The sequence below is a fragment of the Cyprinus carpio genome, chromosome A21 (assembly GCF_018340385.1).
Source record: "Cyprinus carpio isolate SPL01 chromosome A21, ASM1834038v1, whole genome shotgun sequence".
Taxonomy (NCBI): domain Eukaryota; kingdom Metazoa; phylum Chordata; class Actinopteri; order Cypriniformes; family Cyprinidae; genus Cyprinus; species Cyprinus carpio.
The window spans coordinates 2,676,001-2,695,410 of record NC_056592.1 but is presented as its reverse complement, the minus strand read 5'-3'; the positions used below and the strand labels follow the sequence as shown (position 1 = coordinate 2,695,410).

The window sequence follows — 19,410 nt, the reverse complement described above, 5'->3', positions numbered from 1 at the left end:
AGCAAAAAATGGCTACCCACTGCTCCGGGTGTGTGTTCACAGTGTATGTATGTGTGTGTGTGTGTGTGTTCACTGCTGTATGTGTGCACTTTGGATGGGACAAATGCAGACATGTCACCATACTTGTCCACATGTCATGTCACTTTCACTTTCACTTTCAAATATGCACAAGATGCTGGAAAAACAAAGAACATGAAGGACTTGAAGGATTTTTCTGAAGAACGATGGGGACAACTCATGAATAACTATCACAAAACATAAACACACTTGTGGATCATCCAGCTAATGACACACACCAAGATTTAAAAGGATAGTTCACCCCAAAATTTAAATTCTGTCATTCATTTCTCAACCTGTTGTTTTAAACCTGTAAGACCTTCGTTCATCTTCGGAATGGAAATTAAGATATTTTTGATGAAATCCGAGAGCTTTCTGACCCCTCATAGACAGCAACGCAACTGAAAAGTTTTATGGCCCAGAAACAAAGTAAAAATATAATTAAAATTGTCCATGTGAAATCAGTGGTTAAACCATAATGCTATGAATCTACGAGAATACTTTTTGTGCACAAAGCAAACAAAAATAATGACAGAAATAAGTGTCAAGAAATAAATGAATAATTAATGACAGAATTTAAATTTTTGGATGAACTATCCCTTTAAGGGTATGTAAACTTTGGAACAGGATTTTTCTTAAGATTAATTAATAAAAATGTGAAACAAAGTAAATAAATAATTAGTAATAATACAAATAATGCACTGGAATAATAATAATAATTATGATAATAATAATACTTTTACAGTACCATAGTGAATTTACAGTACTAATATTCCTGTCAAAATTTCTTCATTTCCAAATTTTAACCATTAAGTTTTTATTTTGTAAGTTTACCAGCAAATAAACATAAGTGCTGCGAGTTAATGAGTGAAGTGTAGCACTGTGTTTGACACTGTTAAACGTGTATCTCTTAGTTTACTGTTTGTTTATTGATTTATTGATTGATTAATTGTTTGCTTGTTTGTAAATGAACCAAGAAAAAATAATGTTTTATAACAAGCATATTTTATAATGTAGCTGGTCTGAAATCTCTATGGATGTTTCTCAGAGTAACTGTTTATGTGGAGATTTATTGCTCAATAATAGTATGCAAATTATAGAGACACCATTATGTACAAGTTTTTCAAGCTCTTTAAATCTTACTGCCAAACTCAAACACTCACCTTCCTCTACCTCATCCAGACTGCTAATCTTCCTTGATCCGTCGATGGTAAAAATGTATCTGACCCCTTGTGGCAGATTGATATGGTCAGACAGAGAGCGGGTTAAGTCAGCCAGTAGAGCGTCAAATGTGCGGAAACGGTCATTGGCCACTGCATACACGATGCCCTTGAAATAGCGGTCGCCATTGCGATAGAATCGCACCTTCTTAGCCTTTTTCTCGCTGGTCAGAGCCTGGAGGGTGCGTGTATGGTAAAAACTGCAGTGAGCGCTGTGGGTGGGACTGGGAAGACCATTGGCACGTCCACCTCGTGGCGTACGAGATGCCTTGTCCCGCTCATCAAAATGGCCGAAGTCCAGCTCCATGGCAACATGTTCAGAGGAGGTATCCATAGGGGTGGTGAAGGTCTTGTACTGAAGAATTATGGGTCTGACAAAAATGAGAAACCAAATAAAAGAATTTAAAAGTTTAATATTATTTGAGGGCAATCAAAAATAATGCATAAATGATTTAAATACTGTCAATAATTTATGACCATATTGATGAAATATTTTATTATTATTATTATTTGTGTCAAATTTGGTTTTCATATGTTGTATTTATGTTTTTTTTTAATATAAGATATATATATATATATATATATATATATATATATATATATATATATATATATATATATATTGCCAAGAGTAGTTTTATTTGAATGATATTTGGTATAACCATTAAACCATTAAAACCATTATCCTTAAATAGAGGTAATGCAATATACCGGTATTAACGATAAGCGTGATATTCAAAGCAACAATTATTGATATTGTGTTAATTTAGTGTGTGAAGATAACCGCAATATTTAAAATTCTCTTATGATAACACCACATGTAAATACTCCAGTGCCAATACCTGGTTGAGCGCCCAGGTGGCAGTATTGTGCCTTAACGCTGACACCTGTCAAACAAGAAGAAGATGCAGTGCTCGCAGCTACACCGAGGAGAGCCATGTTCATCAGAGTTAGTTGCCATTATTTTACTAGTCATAGAATGGGAAACGTTATATTAACCTGTTAACAGGAATTTTCTGTGTTCATATTGAAGTAAAGGGTGATTATTTTAATAAGTACCTTGTTTTCCTTACTCATCTTATATTTGTATTTACAATCAATACGGCCTGTGCGTAGTAACGTCTCGGTTACGTACATAACCCTCGTTCCCTGATGAAGGGAATGGAGACGTTATGTCGAATGACATATGAGGTCTCACTTGGGAGGCCAATCATCTCTGAGTTTAAGAGAAAACACCAATGAAAATTGGCTAGTGGATTTTGCATGCTGAGCCACTCCCCATGCCCGGGTATATAAGGTAACAGAATGCATACATTCATTCAGGTTTTACGCTGAGGAGCAGAGAACGTGTCCCGGCAACAGCAAATAGTTCAAGGCTGTGGCATGGGGACATAACATCGTAACCGAGACGTTCCCTATCTGTCGGTCACTACGAGTTATGTCGAACGACATATCGGGTCCATGGAAAATGCCACAACCTGAACACCGTCACAACCCTGTGGTGCTGCAATTGTCGACAAGCTGCGGCACAAAAGATACGCTAAGATCGTAACCTTCTCAAAGCCCCAGTGCAAATTCACTGGCCTTGGTACCGAAGGGGACCAAAAGGGTGAGTACATCGCTGCTGGAGAAGGCCATGCTGCTGTTCCGTCCACAAAAAGTTTTTTTCAGTGAAAGATTGCTTCAAATCTTTCCTATTTGTTCTTTCAGCTAGGCAAAATGATGGAGAAGCGAGCCTAGGAAAAGGTTGCTACGGAGACCACATCCTACCCATAGGGAGGTGACCTGTGGAGATACTGATATGGACTGACCCAGGAGCAGTACTACATATGGAATGGGTCTCTATAGGTCCTACCTTAGAGTAGGGATGGAACAGCTGCCAGAAGAGACTGACAGAGTGGGTCTGTCAAGGGATGACATGGGTTTACCAAGAGGGGAACCTTACCGTGGAAGAATACACATATGGGATTACCCATAGGAAATCAAGCCATATGGACACCCAGCCCAGTACAGGGGCTGACCGGGACTCCAGGCATGCTAACACCAGTACTCGGCCTGGCGACAGACTGCTCTGCTAAGTATGACCGATGCGGGTGCTGGAGGATGCTCGACCAGGGTACGCTAACCGGGGAACTCTACTGGGAGAAAAAAGGCGCTCGCATCCCCGTGTGAGGGGGAATGGTGCAGCAAGCGTGACACCGAGCCAGTTCTTCCTGCCAATTACCTGTTACCCAACACATGGGAAGAAACCACCTCTACACGAAGGTTGTAAAACCTTGCCAAGGTGTTAGGTGTCGCCCTGCCTGCAGCATGACAGATGTCTGCCAGAGAGGCGCCATGCGCCAAAGCATAGGAGGAGGCAACACTCTGTGTGGAGTGAGCCCTCACCCCCACGGGGCATGGCTCACCTTGGGAATGGTACGTCAATGCGATGGCATTCACTATCCAGTGGATCAACCTCTGCTTGTAGACAGCCTTCCCTTTCTGCTGACCCCCAAAGTAGACCAGGAGCTGCTTAGAGCTTCTGAAGCTCCTGGTGTGGTCCACGTATATACGAAGTACTTTTACGGGACACAGCAACGGCAAGGCTGGATCTGCCTCCTCCTGGGGCAGTGCTTGCAGGTTCACCACCTGGTCTCGGAAGGGAGTGCTGGGAACCTTGGGCACGTATCCAGGCCGGGGTCTCAGGACAACGTGAGAGTAGGCCAGCCTGAACACAAGGCACTCTTAACTTACGGAAAATACTTGAGAGACAGGAACTTCAGCTCAACTGAATCAAGCCGCTCAAAGGGACCCCTCTGAAGTCCAACCAGGACAATAGCGCAGCCCCAGGAGGGCATCAGGGGTGTCCTAGGAGGACTTAACCTTCTGGCACCCATCAGGAACCTAACGGTCAAGTCATGCTTCCCCAGGGACCATCTGTCCACTGCATCGTGATGGGCTGCAATGGTAGACACATACACTTTCAAGGTGGAGGGTGACAGCCTACGCTCCAACCTTTCTTGCAGGAAAGAAAGCACAACTCTGACCGAGCATCTCTGGGGGTCTTCTTTGCTGCTCTGCTCGACCAGCCACACACTCCCCATGACACCGAGGCTTAACCTCGCATCTACCGGTGTCACGTCCAATTTTTCCCCGGCGTCCTTTTATCTTTAGGCTGTGCCTACAATTCCTCCAATCGGAAAGTGGACCGCATGTAATCCTGAGGCAAACGGCGATTAATTCCGACGCTCCGTCCTCGCGAAGGTAAACAAAGCGGATCTGTATGATCTAAATTATTAGTCTCCCAGCAATCAGCCAAACCTCACTCCTAAATCCACAACAACAGGGCGGCCAATATATCAGGCCTCAAACTCGCCTCGCTCGACACCTCCATTGCCCTGCGGCACACAAAACCCGGCTCTCCTTAAACGCTGGCTCGCAGCGGCAGGCTTAGAAATGAGACTGGGCAGCGCCCCCGATCTCAAAGCCTCACTGGCTTCCCGCTTCGACTCAACCTTTTACCGTGGCTCATCCGGCCGCAGCGTCATCATGCAGCCAGGCCTCAAGCTCTCGTGCTAGCGGCACAGGCCGTGTTGCAAATACATTTTTAGGTAAGTCGCTAAAAGGTGTCATTGGTTGCTGAAAGTTGTTAAAGACGTTGTGACACAAGGATCTTGATATTATTTTCAGCCACGTCGTAAACGGCGTAGAATACAAATAAATTTCTAAGATTTTCTTAATTTCGCGAGCATTTTTTCCTGTATTTTAAATTACACTTCACTCAGATAAACAGATAAAAAAGATTGATTTGAGAGAAAATGATTTCAGTTATGTACCTAAACGACTATAGATTATCCACCTTTTTCCTCAATGCAGAAGTGATCCTATGGGTGAGACTTCCGTTTCATTAGCTGCTATAGGTAAATAACGAGGAGAATAACAACATGCAGTAAACAGTAAAACTGTTTGCAGTACAAACTAGAGTGTTCTTAAGATAACAGATTAAAATAATATGATAGGACACATCAATTGTCAATATCAAGCAGCAAAACCAACTGTTTTGTACAGCTAAAAATAAGGTTTACCACTAAAAAACAATCAACAAGTGCAACCTAATTCACATGTGACGTGAGTATTACTAGGCACCTCTCTCCAAGTCTAGCCAACGTGCGCATCGGCTAGTTTTTAAATACTTATTTCTTTGCGTGAGTAATAGGAAATGCATGTGTTTCTAAACCTAATAACCTTAAAGTTGCACGTTTATTTAAAAAAAAAAAAAAACCTGCTGCAGTTCTCGCTCCCGCAGGAACCTCTATCTATATCTCTCCACTCCCTCAGGAGCTTTTCCCTATTTTCTCCACTGCCACTGCAGTGTCCGCTCCCGCAGGAGCCTCTATCTATATTTCTCCACTGCCGCTGCAGTGTCCGCTCCCGCAGGAGCCTCTATCTATATTTCTCCACTGCCGCTGCAGTGTCCGCTCCCGCAGGAGCCTCTATCTATATTTCTCCACTGCCGCTGCAGTGTCCGCTGCCGCAGGAGCCTCTATCTATATTTCTCCACTGCCGCTGCAGTGTCCGCTCCCGCAGAAACCTCTGTCTATATTTCTCTACTGCCGCTGCAGTGTCCGCTCCCGCAGGAGCCTCTATCTATATTTCTCAACTGCCGCTGCAGTGTCCGCTCCCGCAGGAGCTTTTCCCTATTTTCTCCACTGCCGTTGCAGTGTCCGCTCCCGCAGGAGCCTCTATCTATATTTCTCCACTGCCACTGCAGTTTCCCCCCCCGCAGAAACCACTGTCTATATTTCTCTACTGCCGCTGCAGTGTCTGTTCCCGCAGGAACCTCTGTCTATATTTCTCCACTGCCGCTGCAGTGTCCACTCCCACAGGAGCCTCTATCTTTATTTCTCCACTGCCGCTGCAGTGTCTGCTCCCGTAGGAGCCTCTATCTATATTTCTCCACTGCAGTTCTCGCTCCTGCAGGAGCCTCTATCTATATCTCTCCGCTCCCTCAGGAGATTTTCCCTATTTTCTCCACTGCCGCTGCAGTGTCTGCTCCCGCAGGAGCCTCTATCTATATTTCTCCACTGCTGCAGCAGCGAATGCTTTCACAGAAGCCAAGAAAAAAAAAAGAAAAAAAAAAAAAACCTGGCCCTTATCAAACATTAGCCTTTAAAATTAACTGAAATACATATATAATAGCAATGAGGCCTTGGTGATTGGTTTAAATGAGGTATGAAAAGCAATTAACGATACTGTTATATAATGTACATGCATTGTCAAAAGCCTTCAAAGGGCACCAACTTCCCGATGATTGTTTCTCCATATCACTGTGCAATTTAATCCTCGTTTGACTAAACATTTAATTCAAATGTACACCTAATCTTGAATTTTTTTACAATTCTTTACTACAAAGGTGTTACGGCAATCATAAATTCTTGAATGTGGACATCAAAAGTTGCAATTTTTCATGCGAGCCTTCTTGATGTAAAAAACAAATAAATAATAATAATAAATTAATTAAATAAATAATAATAAAAAAATAATAATAATCATTTTTGACTTACTGTAGCAGGCAGATCACTCACTGTTCATGATGCACAAACTATTGGAGGAAAATCCCCAATACTGATTTGGGGGTTTATATGAACATGTTTCTAAGGGGAGCTGACTGTCCAATAAAAAGTTTACGTGGTATAATTTCACAAAGCTTGTGAGAACATTCTGTTTTTGCTTCAGATTGGGTTATTAAATCAGATTATGTGTATGATTATTGTTATATAACTAAATGATATGAAATGATATGTACATGAAGTATATAACTAAAATTAACTGTAATTACATATTTAGGTTAAATAACGATGTCAGTCTTCATTTATTTATTTTTCCTTCTCCTTTTTAGGAAACAAATCAAAGAAACAAATCAAATGAGATTTACCCAGTCATTTATATATATATATATAAAAAAACAATAAAAAAAACAATACTGTAAAACAGTGATATTTTTTGGCTTAAGGCTATCATACCGGTCCATACCCATTAACGATCAGCCCTTTCGATGCCCCGCCTTCTCAGTTTTGCATAAGCCACTGGAGTGGCTACTTGGAAAATTCTGGGGTAAGAAACGCCTAATCAATCCGTCAGCTCCGTATAACTTTCTGAAAAAAAAAAAACCTTATATATTTCATGGGTCTTAGCACTTGGCTGGCAAAAGTCGACATCACCTCAGATTTCAGAGTTATCCCTATGCATCCAGATTCATAGCACTTATTTTGGGCACACTGGCACAGGAAATTCTATTTATTTATTTTTTTGTACGCTTAACTGTCACGCTGATAAATGAAGGATCCAAAAGCAGAGATGACAGGAATAACAGTCTTTAATGAAATAATATATAACAAAGGCAGTCCGTCATTAAAGCACACAGAACTGGTAAATAGTAACTTGAAAGAAGGAAAGACTCCTGTCTCGATGAGTAACAGATCAGGACTCCCTTGTAGCAGACTTGAAGCTCAGGATTAGATAACTCAGGCAGGGTGAGAGAACCACAGTGGTTTACATTCAGCAGCAACAGCAGCAGAATACAGCAAATACTTTGGGGCTAGACTGTTCCAGGCAGACAAGACACGAATTGGTGAGTACCTCTCAATACAGACAGGATGTAACTGCTGACAAAACGCATGACATGTAACAATAATCCAACAAAGAATCTACCAGAGCAAACACCAGATAAAGCGTGAACACTTAGGGCAAAGTAGAAACAGGTGTCAAAGCAAATCAGCGCGAGCGCTGATTGCAATGACAAACAGGTGCATGAAGAGAGAAAGGTCAGCAGGACAGAGAAAGAGAAAGTGTAATATAATAATGAGCTAATAAGGTAAGTGTGTGTGTGTGTGTGTGTGTGTGTGTGTGTGTATGTATATGTGTGTGTGTGTAAGTAAATGAGTGAGAGTGTGCGAGAGAGAAAACGGAAGAAAAAACCTGACTCATGACAGTACCCCTCCCTCAACGAGCGCCTCTAGGCGCTCGAGGAAGGAGCCTGACGGGACCGGTAGAAGTTGTCAATCAGCGAGCGGTCCAGGACATCCTGGGCTAGAATCCACCGCCTCTCCTCAGGACCGTACCCCTCCCAGTCCACCAAAAACTGGTGACCACGCCCCCGGGGACGAACGTCGAGTAGTCTTCGAACTCTGTAAATGGAGGCCCCCTCGTCAATAGGAGGAGGGGGAACGGAGGGACGTGTGGGCGCACGAATAACGGGTTTAATGCAAGACACATGAAAAACTGAATGAACACGGCGCATCTGACCAGACAGTCTAAGCTTTACAGCGACTGGACTGATGACCTTAACAATAGAAAAGGGTCCAATAAAACGAGGCATGAGCTTGCGAGACGTCTCTTGAATAGGCAAATTGCGGGTGGATAACCACACCCTCGGTCCGCAAATATATCTGGGAGATCTCACCCTGCGGCGATTAGCGGCACAACGAGTACGTTCCCTAGTCTGACATAAGGCAGATCTCACCCTCCTCCAGGTACGCTTACATCTCTGAATAAAAGCCTCGACGGACGGAACCGAGGCCTGAGACTCCTGGGCGGAGAAAACAGGCGGTTGGAAAACCAAGGCAACCTTCAAACGGAGATAACCCAGTGCCGGACGATGGGAGAGAATTATGAGCATATTCGGCCCATGGTAACTGCTCGCACCAAGACGCGGGATTCTGAGAGGTAAGACTACGCAGCATGCGACCAAGAATCTGATTGGTCCTTTCGGCTTGCCCATTGGTCTGTGGATGGAATCCTGACGACAGACTGGGGGAAGCCCCTATCTGGTGACAGAATTCCCTCCAGAACAGAGAAGTGAATTGCGGACCTCTGTCAGACACAATGTCCGGAAGGAAGACCATGGATCTTGAAAACGTGATCCACCATAATCTGTGCGGTCTCCTGAGCCGACGGTAATTTAGGGAGCGGAATAAAATGCGCAGCCTTAGAAAACGGTCCACGGCGGTGAGAATGACCGTATTGCCAGACGAAGGGGGAAGCCCGGTAACAAAATCCAACGCAATATGCGACCAGGGACGAGAAGGAACGGGAAGAGGTCTGAGAAGACCCGCCGGAGGATTATTACTAGACTTAGTCTGAGCGCAGATAGAACAAGCAGCAACAAAACGACGAATATCACGCTCACGAGTGGGCCACCAAAATCTCTGACGGATAGCCGCTAATGTACCTCTAACTCCGGGGTGCGCGACTCGAGAATCGGGAACAGCCCAATCAAGAACTGCACAAACCTTGTCAGGGTCCATACTAATCCCCTCCGCTGAATTGACCAAACCGAGAAAAGTAACCGACTGGGCATGAAAAATGCATTTCTCAGCCTTGACGAATAGGCGATTCTCTAATAAGCGCTGCAGGACACGGCGAACGTGTTGAACGTGTACCTGGAGAGAGGGTGAGAAAATTAAGATGTCATCCAAGTAAACGAACACGAAAACGTTTAGCATGTCTCTTAAGACATCGTTTACTAACGCTTGAAATACAGCGGGAGCGTTGACCAAACCAAAAGGTAGAACCCGGTATTCAAAGTGACCGACAGGAGTGTTGAACGCGGTCTTCCAATCATCTCCCTCCTTAATACGCACTAAATGGTAGGCGTTGGGCAAGTCTAACTTTGTTAAAACCCTTGCGCCCTGTAGGATCTCAAAAGCCGACGACATAAGAGGCAAAGGATAACGGTTCTTGACTGTTATGTCATTCAGCCCTCGATAATCGATACAAGGACGCAAAGAACCATCCTTCTTCTTTACAAAGAAAAACCTAGCGCCGGCGGGAGACGAAGAAGGAGTAATGATCCCCGCGTCGAGAGACTCTGTGAGATTTCTTTCCAGAGCCTCTCGCGCCGAAGGGGAGGTTGGGGTCGCCGAAAGAGAGTACAGTCTACCGCGAGGAGGCGTGGTGCCAGGAAGGAGTTCTATAGAGCAGTCATATGGACGGTGAGGCGGTAAGGAAACCGCCCGGGAACGACTGAAAACCGCCCGCAGATCATGGTACTCCTCCGGGACACCAGACAAATCATCAGGCTCCTCCTGGAAAAGAGGAACAGAAGACACGGGAGAAACAGCGGAAACCAGACAATTTACATGACAAGCTAAACTCCATGAATGAATAGACCCCTTAACCCAATCAATGTGAGGATTATGTTGGATAAGCCAGGGATGTCCTAAAACACTGGGGGAAAAGGGAGACTGAAAAACATAAAATGAACTGTCTCATGATGATTGCCGGAAACAGTGAGACTAACCGGACTGGTGACACAACGAACAGAAGAAAGCTCTCTGCCATCCAGGGCAAAGACAGAGGCGACATCAGTCAAATCAACTAAGGGAATCTTGTTCTCACGAGCCCACATCTCATCGATAAAATTGCCCTCAGTACCTGAGTCGACGAGGGCAAGACCGGTAACAGAAAAACCAGCCCAACGGAGAACAGTGGATATAGTGGTTCGAGACCTTGGTGATGAGGAGATGACAGAAGCGCTCACCAGTACTCCTCCGTCTACTGGCGAGCTTTGGCTTTTAAACTGCAGGATGAAGCGAAATGGCCAGCCATACCACAGTAAAGGCAGAGACGGTTAATAATTCGCCGCTGTCGTTCCTCCGGGGAGATGCATACGCCCCCCAGCTGCATGGGTACAGCATCAGGTTGGTTCTGAACAGAAGCAGTAGCAGAAGGAAAGTTATCACATGGTGTGAAAAGTGGAGAACAAACTCGACGCCTCTGCTCAAAACACTTGTCAAGGCGGATGGCCAGGTCGATAAGCTGATCGAGCTGAGTTGGTGACCCCCGCACGTAGATCTCCTCCTTAAGGTCTACATTCAACCCTTCAAGAAAGCGAGCAGTTAGTGCAGGATCATTCCACTCACTTGTAGTAGCCAGAGTCCGGAACTCTATTGCGAAATCTGCTACAGATCTTCTGCCTTGACGTAGCACAGCAAGTAGACGTGATGCCTCGCTGCCGAAGACGGATCTATCAAAGACCTTGATCATCGATCGCTGACCGGACAGGCCTCTCATCTGCTGGATCCATGATGGTTGGATTATTCTGTCACGCTGATAAATGAAGGATCCAAAAGCAGAGATGACAGGAATAACAGTCTTTAATGAAATAATATATAACAAAGGCAGTCCGTCATTAAAGCACACTGAACTGTAAATAGTAACTTGAAAGAAGGAAAGACTCCTGTCTCGATGAGTAACAGATCAGGACTCCCTTGTAGCAGACTTGAAGCTCAGGAGTAGATAACTCAGGCAGGGTGAGAGAACCACAGTGGTTTACATTCAGCAGCAACAGCAGCAGAATACAGCAAATACTTTGGGGCTAGACTGTTCCAGGCAGACAAGACAAGAATAGGTGAGTACCTCTCAATACAGACAGGATGTAACTGCTGACGAAACGCATGAAAACGGAAGAAAAAACTGACTCATGACATTTACTTTCGAATGCAAAGACCGCACCAAGATTTTCTGACACGTTATCGGAAGCAGCTCATCTGATTTTTTAAACAGTTACACAAAGTAATCCTCAAAGCATCTACCCATTTAGACAACCCAAATTGTTCTTATTATTGAACTCCCTGGCAGGTGCTGCAAGAGCTTTCCCGGTCGCGTGAATGTTTTTTTTTTTAATTATCAGTGTTGCTTAGCCGTCCGTGCAGTGAGTATTGAACTCCCGTCGAATGCTGCAAGAGCCCTCACGGTCAAGCGATCTTGATCTTTCCATCTGACTACTGGCGAACCTGACCAGTCCATGTCGTGAGTATTGAGCACTCACTAGATGCCGTCAAGAGCCTCCCGGCCCATACAAAAAAAAAAAAAACCTTCACTGTCTGGCCAAATACTGGCCAGTCAACTTTACCTTTCCGTCTTATGTTCAGAGAGGCTTACCGGTTTGATGTCGTGAGTATTTACCTCCCATCAGACATCGGCGAGAGCCTCCCACCTAGACAACATTACTTTTTCCTTTCTACGGTCGGCGAGGCTTACCCGTTCGGCGCTGTGAGTATTGAGCTCCCGTCGGATGTCGGCAAGACTCTCCCGGCTAGACAACTTACTTTTTTCATCCTATGGTCAACAAAGGCTTACCCGTCCGATGCTATGAGTATTGAGCTCCCATCGGACGTCGGCGAGAGCCTCCCGGCCACACACCCTTACCTTTTCCTCCTTCGGTCAGCGAGGCTTACCCGTTCAATGCCTTGAGTATTGAGCTCCCATCAGACACCAGCGAAAGCCTCCTGGCAACACAACTTTACCTTTCCGTCTTGCGTCCGGAGAGGCTTATCCGTTCGATGCCTTGAGTATTGAGCTCCCATCAGACACCAGCGAAAGCCTCCTGGCAACAGAACTTTACCTTTCCGTCTTGCGTCCGGAGAGGCTTATCCGTTCGATGCCTTGAGTATTGAGCTCCCATCGGATGTCGGCGAGAGCCTCCCGGCTAGACAACCTTACCTTTTCCTTTCTACGGTCGGAGAGGCTTACCCGTTCGATGCCTTGAGTATTAAGCTCCCATCGGACGTCGGCGAGAGTCTCCCAGCCACATAAACTTTACTTTCTTCATGCTACGGTCGGAGAGGCTTATCCGTTCGATGCCTTGAGTATTGAGCTCCCATCGGATGTCGGCGAGAGCCTCCCGGCTAGACAACCTTACCTTTTCCTTTCTACGGTCGGCGAGGCTTACCCATTCGATGCCTTGAGTATTGAGCTCCCATTGGACGTCGACGAGAGTCTCACGGCCAACTAACTTTTCATTCCTGTTTGACGGGTAGCGATGCTCAGCCGTACGACGTTAATAGTCTCGACCTCCTGCCAAACACTGTCCAAATCTTTTCCCCCCGCCTGTTGAGGCTTACCCATTCAATGCCCTGAGTCCTGATCTCCCATCAGATGCCGCAAGAGCCTGCGCAGTCGGATTTTCCTTTTCCCGGGGAAGAGCTCGGAGCCCTTCCCCGGACAGCACGCCAAATTAGCATTATATACTTCAGCTAATTTTATGTAATTTTAACCTCGTGAAATGTGTACTGCACCCGAGCCCAACCGAATCGTGCTCTGGCCCACCTCTTCCAACCAAGCCAGGGATGGCTAAATGAACATAGTCAAATGAACTGGGCTTTGGGGGCGCTCAGGCACGGTTAAGATTGCCTAGTGTGACTACACCCTTATTCTCCCGCATCCTGCACACACGAGTCTCTACCCAACCGCACTCACCAATCAAGTGTTGTCCTGCACCAAACTCTGTTCTGTTGGGTCCCGCGGGTCCCATGATTGTGCAGGTCTCTACTTGGAAGGTGCCTGTAATAATGTTATGATCTAGGCTCTGGACTCTGAGCATAACTTGTTTTTCTATAACAAACTATAAAATATTTTCTATAAAAACTTTAATGCCCTGGCAGAGGCAAATGGCTTTGGTTTTTATATTTAATTTGATTACATTAATGTTTAAGTTGAGATTTACAAGAAATATTTGAACTGCTACTATGTAAAAGGAATACTGCTGTAAAAAAGCACCTTATTTGTTTAAAGTGTTTGCAAACTAAATGTTATTGCACTTTTGTTCATATAGCAGTACTTTTACAGTTTTTTACAATTCCTATGACAATTTTTTTCAATACTTTTAACAATTTTCCTAAACTCTTAACACAGTTAGCACAATATCCGTCTGTGTAGACTATACAATTAACGCATTTCTTGTTGCTTTGACACAAAATGCATGCAGTTAACACAAATTTATCCCTTAAATGTCCATTTAGTTTGAATTTCCTGCTTGCTCGTAACTGCTGTCTTCACGGAAGCTTTGCGTTCAAATATTTCAACTCAAATCAATATTTTGTGTCTAATTATTTACTTATGTGGCAAGTAGCCGTGTAATAACCGGGATAATACACATCCGGCCGGTTATCATCACAGAATAAACCCCTTCAGGCTAATCAAGAGACTCCTGATCACCCTGTAGGGGTTTATTCTGCAAGAACAACCGGCTGGATGTATATTATCCCTTACATAAAATGCTTGAACTTTGTTTACACACAAGCTCAACCAAGACCAAAACAATGTTATTTTACTGCCAAATTTTCAAATGCTTTCACACTATATGTCAGATCAGATAACATAATTTTCTAAAACTAACTTATAAGCTAAAGTCAAAGTGAACAGATGTTCATATTGTGAATTGAAGCACAAATATGTCTCCTGTATTTTATTCCATTGCTAATAAGAAAGAGCTGATTAAAATTATGCAAATATATAGATTACAGCTTATTCCCATCTAGAAAACACACTCAGGTGTTAAGGTTCTTTCAGTCGCATGAGCATAAGATATTCAGTAAAAGAGGGCTTCTTTGGGCTGATCTTTTGTGGAAAAGTATTATTCTTACATTCTGGAATAGTACTTACTAATTACAGTAAAAAAAAAAACAAAAAAAAACCTTGCTGCCTGTACTGTGTTAGTTTTTTACGATCATTATGACAATTTTTTCAATACTTTTAAGAATTTTCCTAAACTCTTAACACAGTTAGCACAACATCCGTCTGTGTAGGCTATACAATTAATGAATTTCTTGTTTCTTTGACACAAAATGCATAGTTAAAACAAATTTAAAACGCTTGAACTTCATTTACACACACGCTCAACCAAGACCAAAACAATGTAATTTTACTGCCAAATTTTCAAACACTCTAACACTTTACGTCATATCATAAAAAATAAATAACTAAAACTAACTTATAGGCTAAAGTCAAAGTGAACAGCTGTTCATATTGTGAATTGAAGCACAAATATGTCTCCTGTATTTTATTCCATTGCTAATGAGAAAAAGCTGATTGAAATTAAGCAAATATATAAATTACAGCTTATTCCCATTCCCATCTAGAAAACACAATCAGGTGTTGAGGTTCTTTCAATCGCATGACCATATGATATATAGTAAAAGGGGACCTCTTTGGGCTGATCTTGTGTGGAAAAGTATTATTCTTAAATTCTGGAATAGTACTATTCTAATATATATATATATATATATATATATATATATATATATATATATATATATATATATATATATATAATATAATAAAATAATAATAATAATAATAATAAAAAGTAACACTAGCTTTTCTAATCTTTTTCAATTTCTTTTTTATTTACAGTTTTTTTTACAATCGCTATGACAGTTTTTTCAATACTTCTAACAATTTTCCTAAACTCTTGACACCCCAACACACTTACAACACACAATTGACAAAACAGTTAATTTCATGCTCAAAATCACACATCGCAAACTAAACTTCAACACTAATTTTCAAATTGCACAATACACTACATCTACCAAAACACTGCAAACATGTCTCAAAATCAAAATATAGCTGCAAGCAGCGATGGCGGGCTCAAGCCATCAGCGCAAACGCCACCCCGGTGGCATCAGGTAAACTGTGCCCAGCGGGCACATGCATTTACAGTAACCCTCTGGCACTCAGGTTTTAAGGGATATGCCAATTAATGGGTTAATCCAAAGCATCAAGACTTTGAAATCACATAAACAGAACAATATTCATTAAGAAAGTGAAATTAAATGATTAATAAACTATTTATTCGAACCCTCGCTATTTTCTATTCTAATAAAAGTCTTGGCTGTGGAACGTCTGTAATAGAGTTGGCTAGCTGGATGCAAATAAAGTCATGCCTTTTATTTTTTCCCCTGTTTGCTATTTCACATTTCAGTCACTGAAGTGTTGTGGGCAAAGACACAGAGGGTAACTGAAACAATGTGGTTTAAGTCAAGGTGATTATTAGGGGTCCAAGCACAGTGGTTTGTGTAGATGATGCAGTTACACAATGAACGTGTCTCTTTTCAAGTAAATTATGAGTCCTTTTGTGAGTACTATTATATGCACAACATGAAAATAGATAATATAGTGTCCCTTCTACACTTTTTCAGTAATGTGTGTTAACTTGAAAAATATGTTGTCAATACAATTAAAATAACAAAAAGTAATGGTATTTAGGAGATGATAGCTTTTGCATAATTACTATATTGGGCTTTATTAAAGTTTATGAAAAAAGAATAAATGTATATGCATTTTTTATTTATGCACATAAATGAAACATTTGCAAGTCTTTGAACAGATCTTGAAATATTTGCTATCCTGTGGCGCCATCGAGTGGACAACATTAGCATTGTGGCCTTCATTTCTGAACAACATTATGAAAGGGGCCAATATTTTTTGAATGATTATAAATATTTAATGATTAGTTTACTGATAATATACCCACATTAAAATCTAATTTACTGATTCTGTATCTTATTTCATGCTTAATCATGAGTTTAATTTTCAACTTACATTTTTAAGCAGTGTTGAATGATTACTATGTGATTTGCTAAATTTGTTTTTGTTTTTACAATTATAATACATAAACTATATAATGATGGAAAAAAATACAACAGTTATTGTTTTCATAATATTTACTATTGGCAATTGTTATTTTGTATTGTAAAGAAGAAGGTTTTATGACAACAAAAATGGTCATTACTAAAAATGAAACACTAATTTAATTCATAGTTTTATTTTTCTATAGGTTAAGCATCTTTTCGTAAATATGGCTGTTTCCCAAAGTTTTTTTTTTTTTTAGGATTTACATAAAAAAAATAAGCCTACTTCAAACATTTTAAGCAGCTTGAACAAAACCTGTTAATATTTATTACAGACCACTGTAACTGTCTATAATCTAAAAAACAAATTTATTATGAAAATAAAAGTGTGTACACCAGTTAAATTGGACGATAAAGAAATTGCTAACAATAGTTTAATAGAGCATGTTTTAGGTTTATAGGTGTTTAGAGTCAGAAATGGACAAATCAAATGTGAAATAAGTCATCGATTTAATTAAATATAGATTAATTCTTGTTAGAGCAAAATAATAATAATAATAATGATAATAAATACATGAATACATACATACAAAAAAAAGCAGCCAAGGCGAATGATTTTCTGTTTTTTATAGATTAAAATTTGAAGACAGAAAGCAGCTGGTAAATGCAGTCACTTTAATATTCAAATCCAGTATCATGATCCACTTCAGATTTATTTCTCAACAGTTTACGTTCACGTGGCTGTTTTCGTTTACAATCGCCAAGCTATTATGTATTTTGAAATAATCTTGTACGTGATTTGTTCGTTCTTGAGACGAAAAGCCAGAATCAGCGTCCTCTGGAGCTCGAGAGACAGATGTTATTCAGTCTCACGCTGTCAAATAGTCTTTCATTTTCACAATTACACAGCTCAAAAACACCTGAATTTAGCTCTTGTTGTGTTCTAATGGGTGGATTGTGTGCATTTGCGGTAATATTTTATTTTAAAAAGCTCTTAAAACTATGAAAATGCTTTTATTGTGAGCTTGTGGTGAGGCTGCACGCGCTGATGCAGCGGTGATTTTTCTCTCGTCTTTCATACTGATCTCTGGCCAGACATCAATTATTAATGAGATTATTAATGAGATCATATGTTGGTTTAGCTTGCCAGTGTTAATGAAATGTGTATTTATTTGTCCGTTCTCGCCGAAAAACCATCACCGTGTTCTCGAGCGCAGAGCAATCGATGTGATGTTCAGCCCTTAGACAAAGAAAATCTCACAAGCACTCATAAACACTCATTTTCATCTCTATAATATGTTCTTCTAATTGTTTTGTGTTAATTCGCCGCTGTGTTTTAATGTAAAAGGTTGTAGTTTCTGTATGTAGACTTTCTTCCCTTCAAGTGTTCAGAAGTCTCGCGCTGTCAGACAGGCTGCAGCAAATATTTCATTTTAACACTCACAAACATCTGAATTTTAGCACTTGGTGTGTTCTAATTGGCGGATTGTGTGCAATCGCCGTAATATTTTTATTTTTAAAAGGTCTTAAACAAGAATAAACTCGTTTGTTGTGAGCTCGTTGAGACTGCACGCGCTGATGCAGCGGTGATTTATCTCTCGTCTATCTCTCTATTCTCTGGCCAGACATCAATTATTAATAAGCCCTGACCCACTAATAATAAGATATGTTGGTTTAGCTTGTCAGTGTGAATTAAATTAATTTATTTATTTGTATTTTTAACCGATTTAAAAGTGAAACTAAGGGAGACTCCTCCCTCTCAGTCCCGGGAATTGCTCCTGACAATGAAAGTCTCAGCACACATACACTCCTCACACAGAGCCAAAAATCCATATTCAAATCAAAATAGCCGACTTCCCGTTGGTCGTAGCTAATGACTGTAAATTAGAAAGTTGTCCGTTTTAATAAGAACAATATATGTACCGAGTTTGGTGTCTGTAGCTAAAACTAAGCCCCCCACTTTTGACAAAAGGTGGCGCTATAGAGTGCCTCCTCCACGCCCTTTTATGACCTTTTGCCAGTGTATAGCTATCATTAATACTGATATGTGTTCTGAGTTCCATGAAATTCTAAGCATGTTATCTGCCTCAAAATCAGAATATATTATACAGAAAAATATTCCAGTTTGATATGTTGCCATTGGCAACACTATATTAGATATCAATATCCCCTCAACAGTTTTTTACATGGGCCGTGTTTTGTCATTAGTCGCTATAATTTTGACTCCTAATAGTCACATATATGCGATCGAAATCAAACAACAAACAAAATGACACACTTCCTGCTGCCAGTTGGTGGCGCTATAATTTTGACTTCTAATAGTCACATATATGCGATCGGCATCATACAACAAACAAATTGATGGATGAAGTTTAATTAAAATTAGGAAATGTATGTGGATGTTATTAGACACTTCCTGCTTCTCATTTCTCGCCATAATTTCAACGCCTCGCCACAAGCAAACCATTTGAGATATCAAAAATCCCCTGGCAATTTTGCATCCCCAATGTCTTGAGGTCATGTTGACCGAGTTTGGTGGCAATCGGGTAAAAAACCTATGACAAGTATATCAAATTCCAGAGCATGCGCTTTTTACATAGCTCTAAATAGCTGACTTCCTGTTGGGCTGAGCCTATGACATGCAATACGAAAGTTGTTCGGCACAATGAGATCTATATGTGTACTGAGTTTCATATGAATACGTGAAAGTATGTTTGAACTATACATCAACATTT

General features: G+C 41.5%; 1 protein-coding gene across 5 annotated transcripts in view; it reads right to left on the bottom strand.

The window, feature by feature from the left end:
• LOC109061094 (neuronal migration protein doublecortin-like) overlaps positions 1–19,410 on the bottom strand; it is a 223,535-nt gene that overhangs the window by 147,716 nt on the left and 56,409 nt on the right. For 4 of the 5 annotated variants that reach the window (XM_042778558.1, XM_042778559.1, XM_042778557.1 and 1 more), the window contains one exon: positions 1,221–1,648. In XM_042778558.1, coding sequence (XP_042634492.1) covers positions 1,221–1,611 — 391 coding nt within the window. In that variant the 5' untranslated portion in view covers positions 1,612–1,648. Of the gene's footprint in view, positions 1–1,220; positions 1,649–7,292; positions 7,758–19,410 lie in introns of those variants that run through there. The other variant, XM_042778560.1, reaches the window with a different exon arrangement.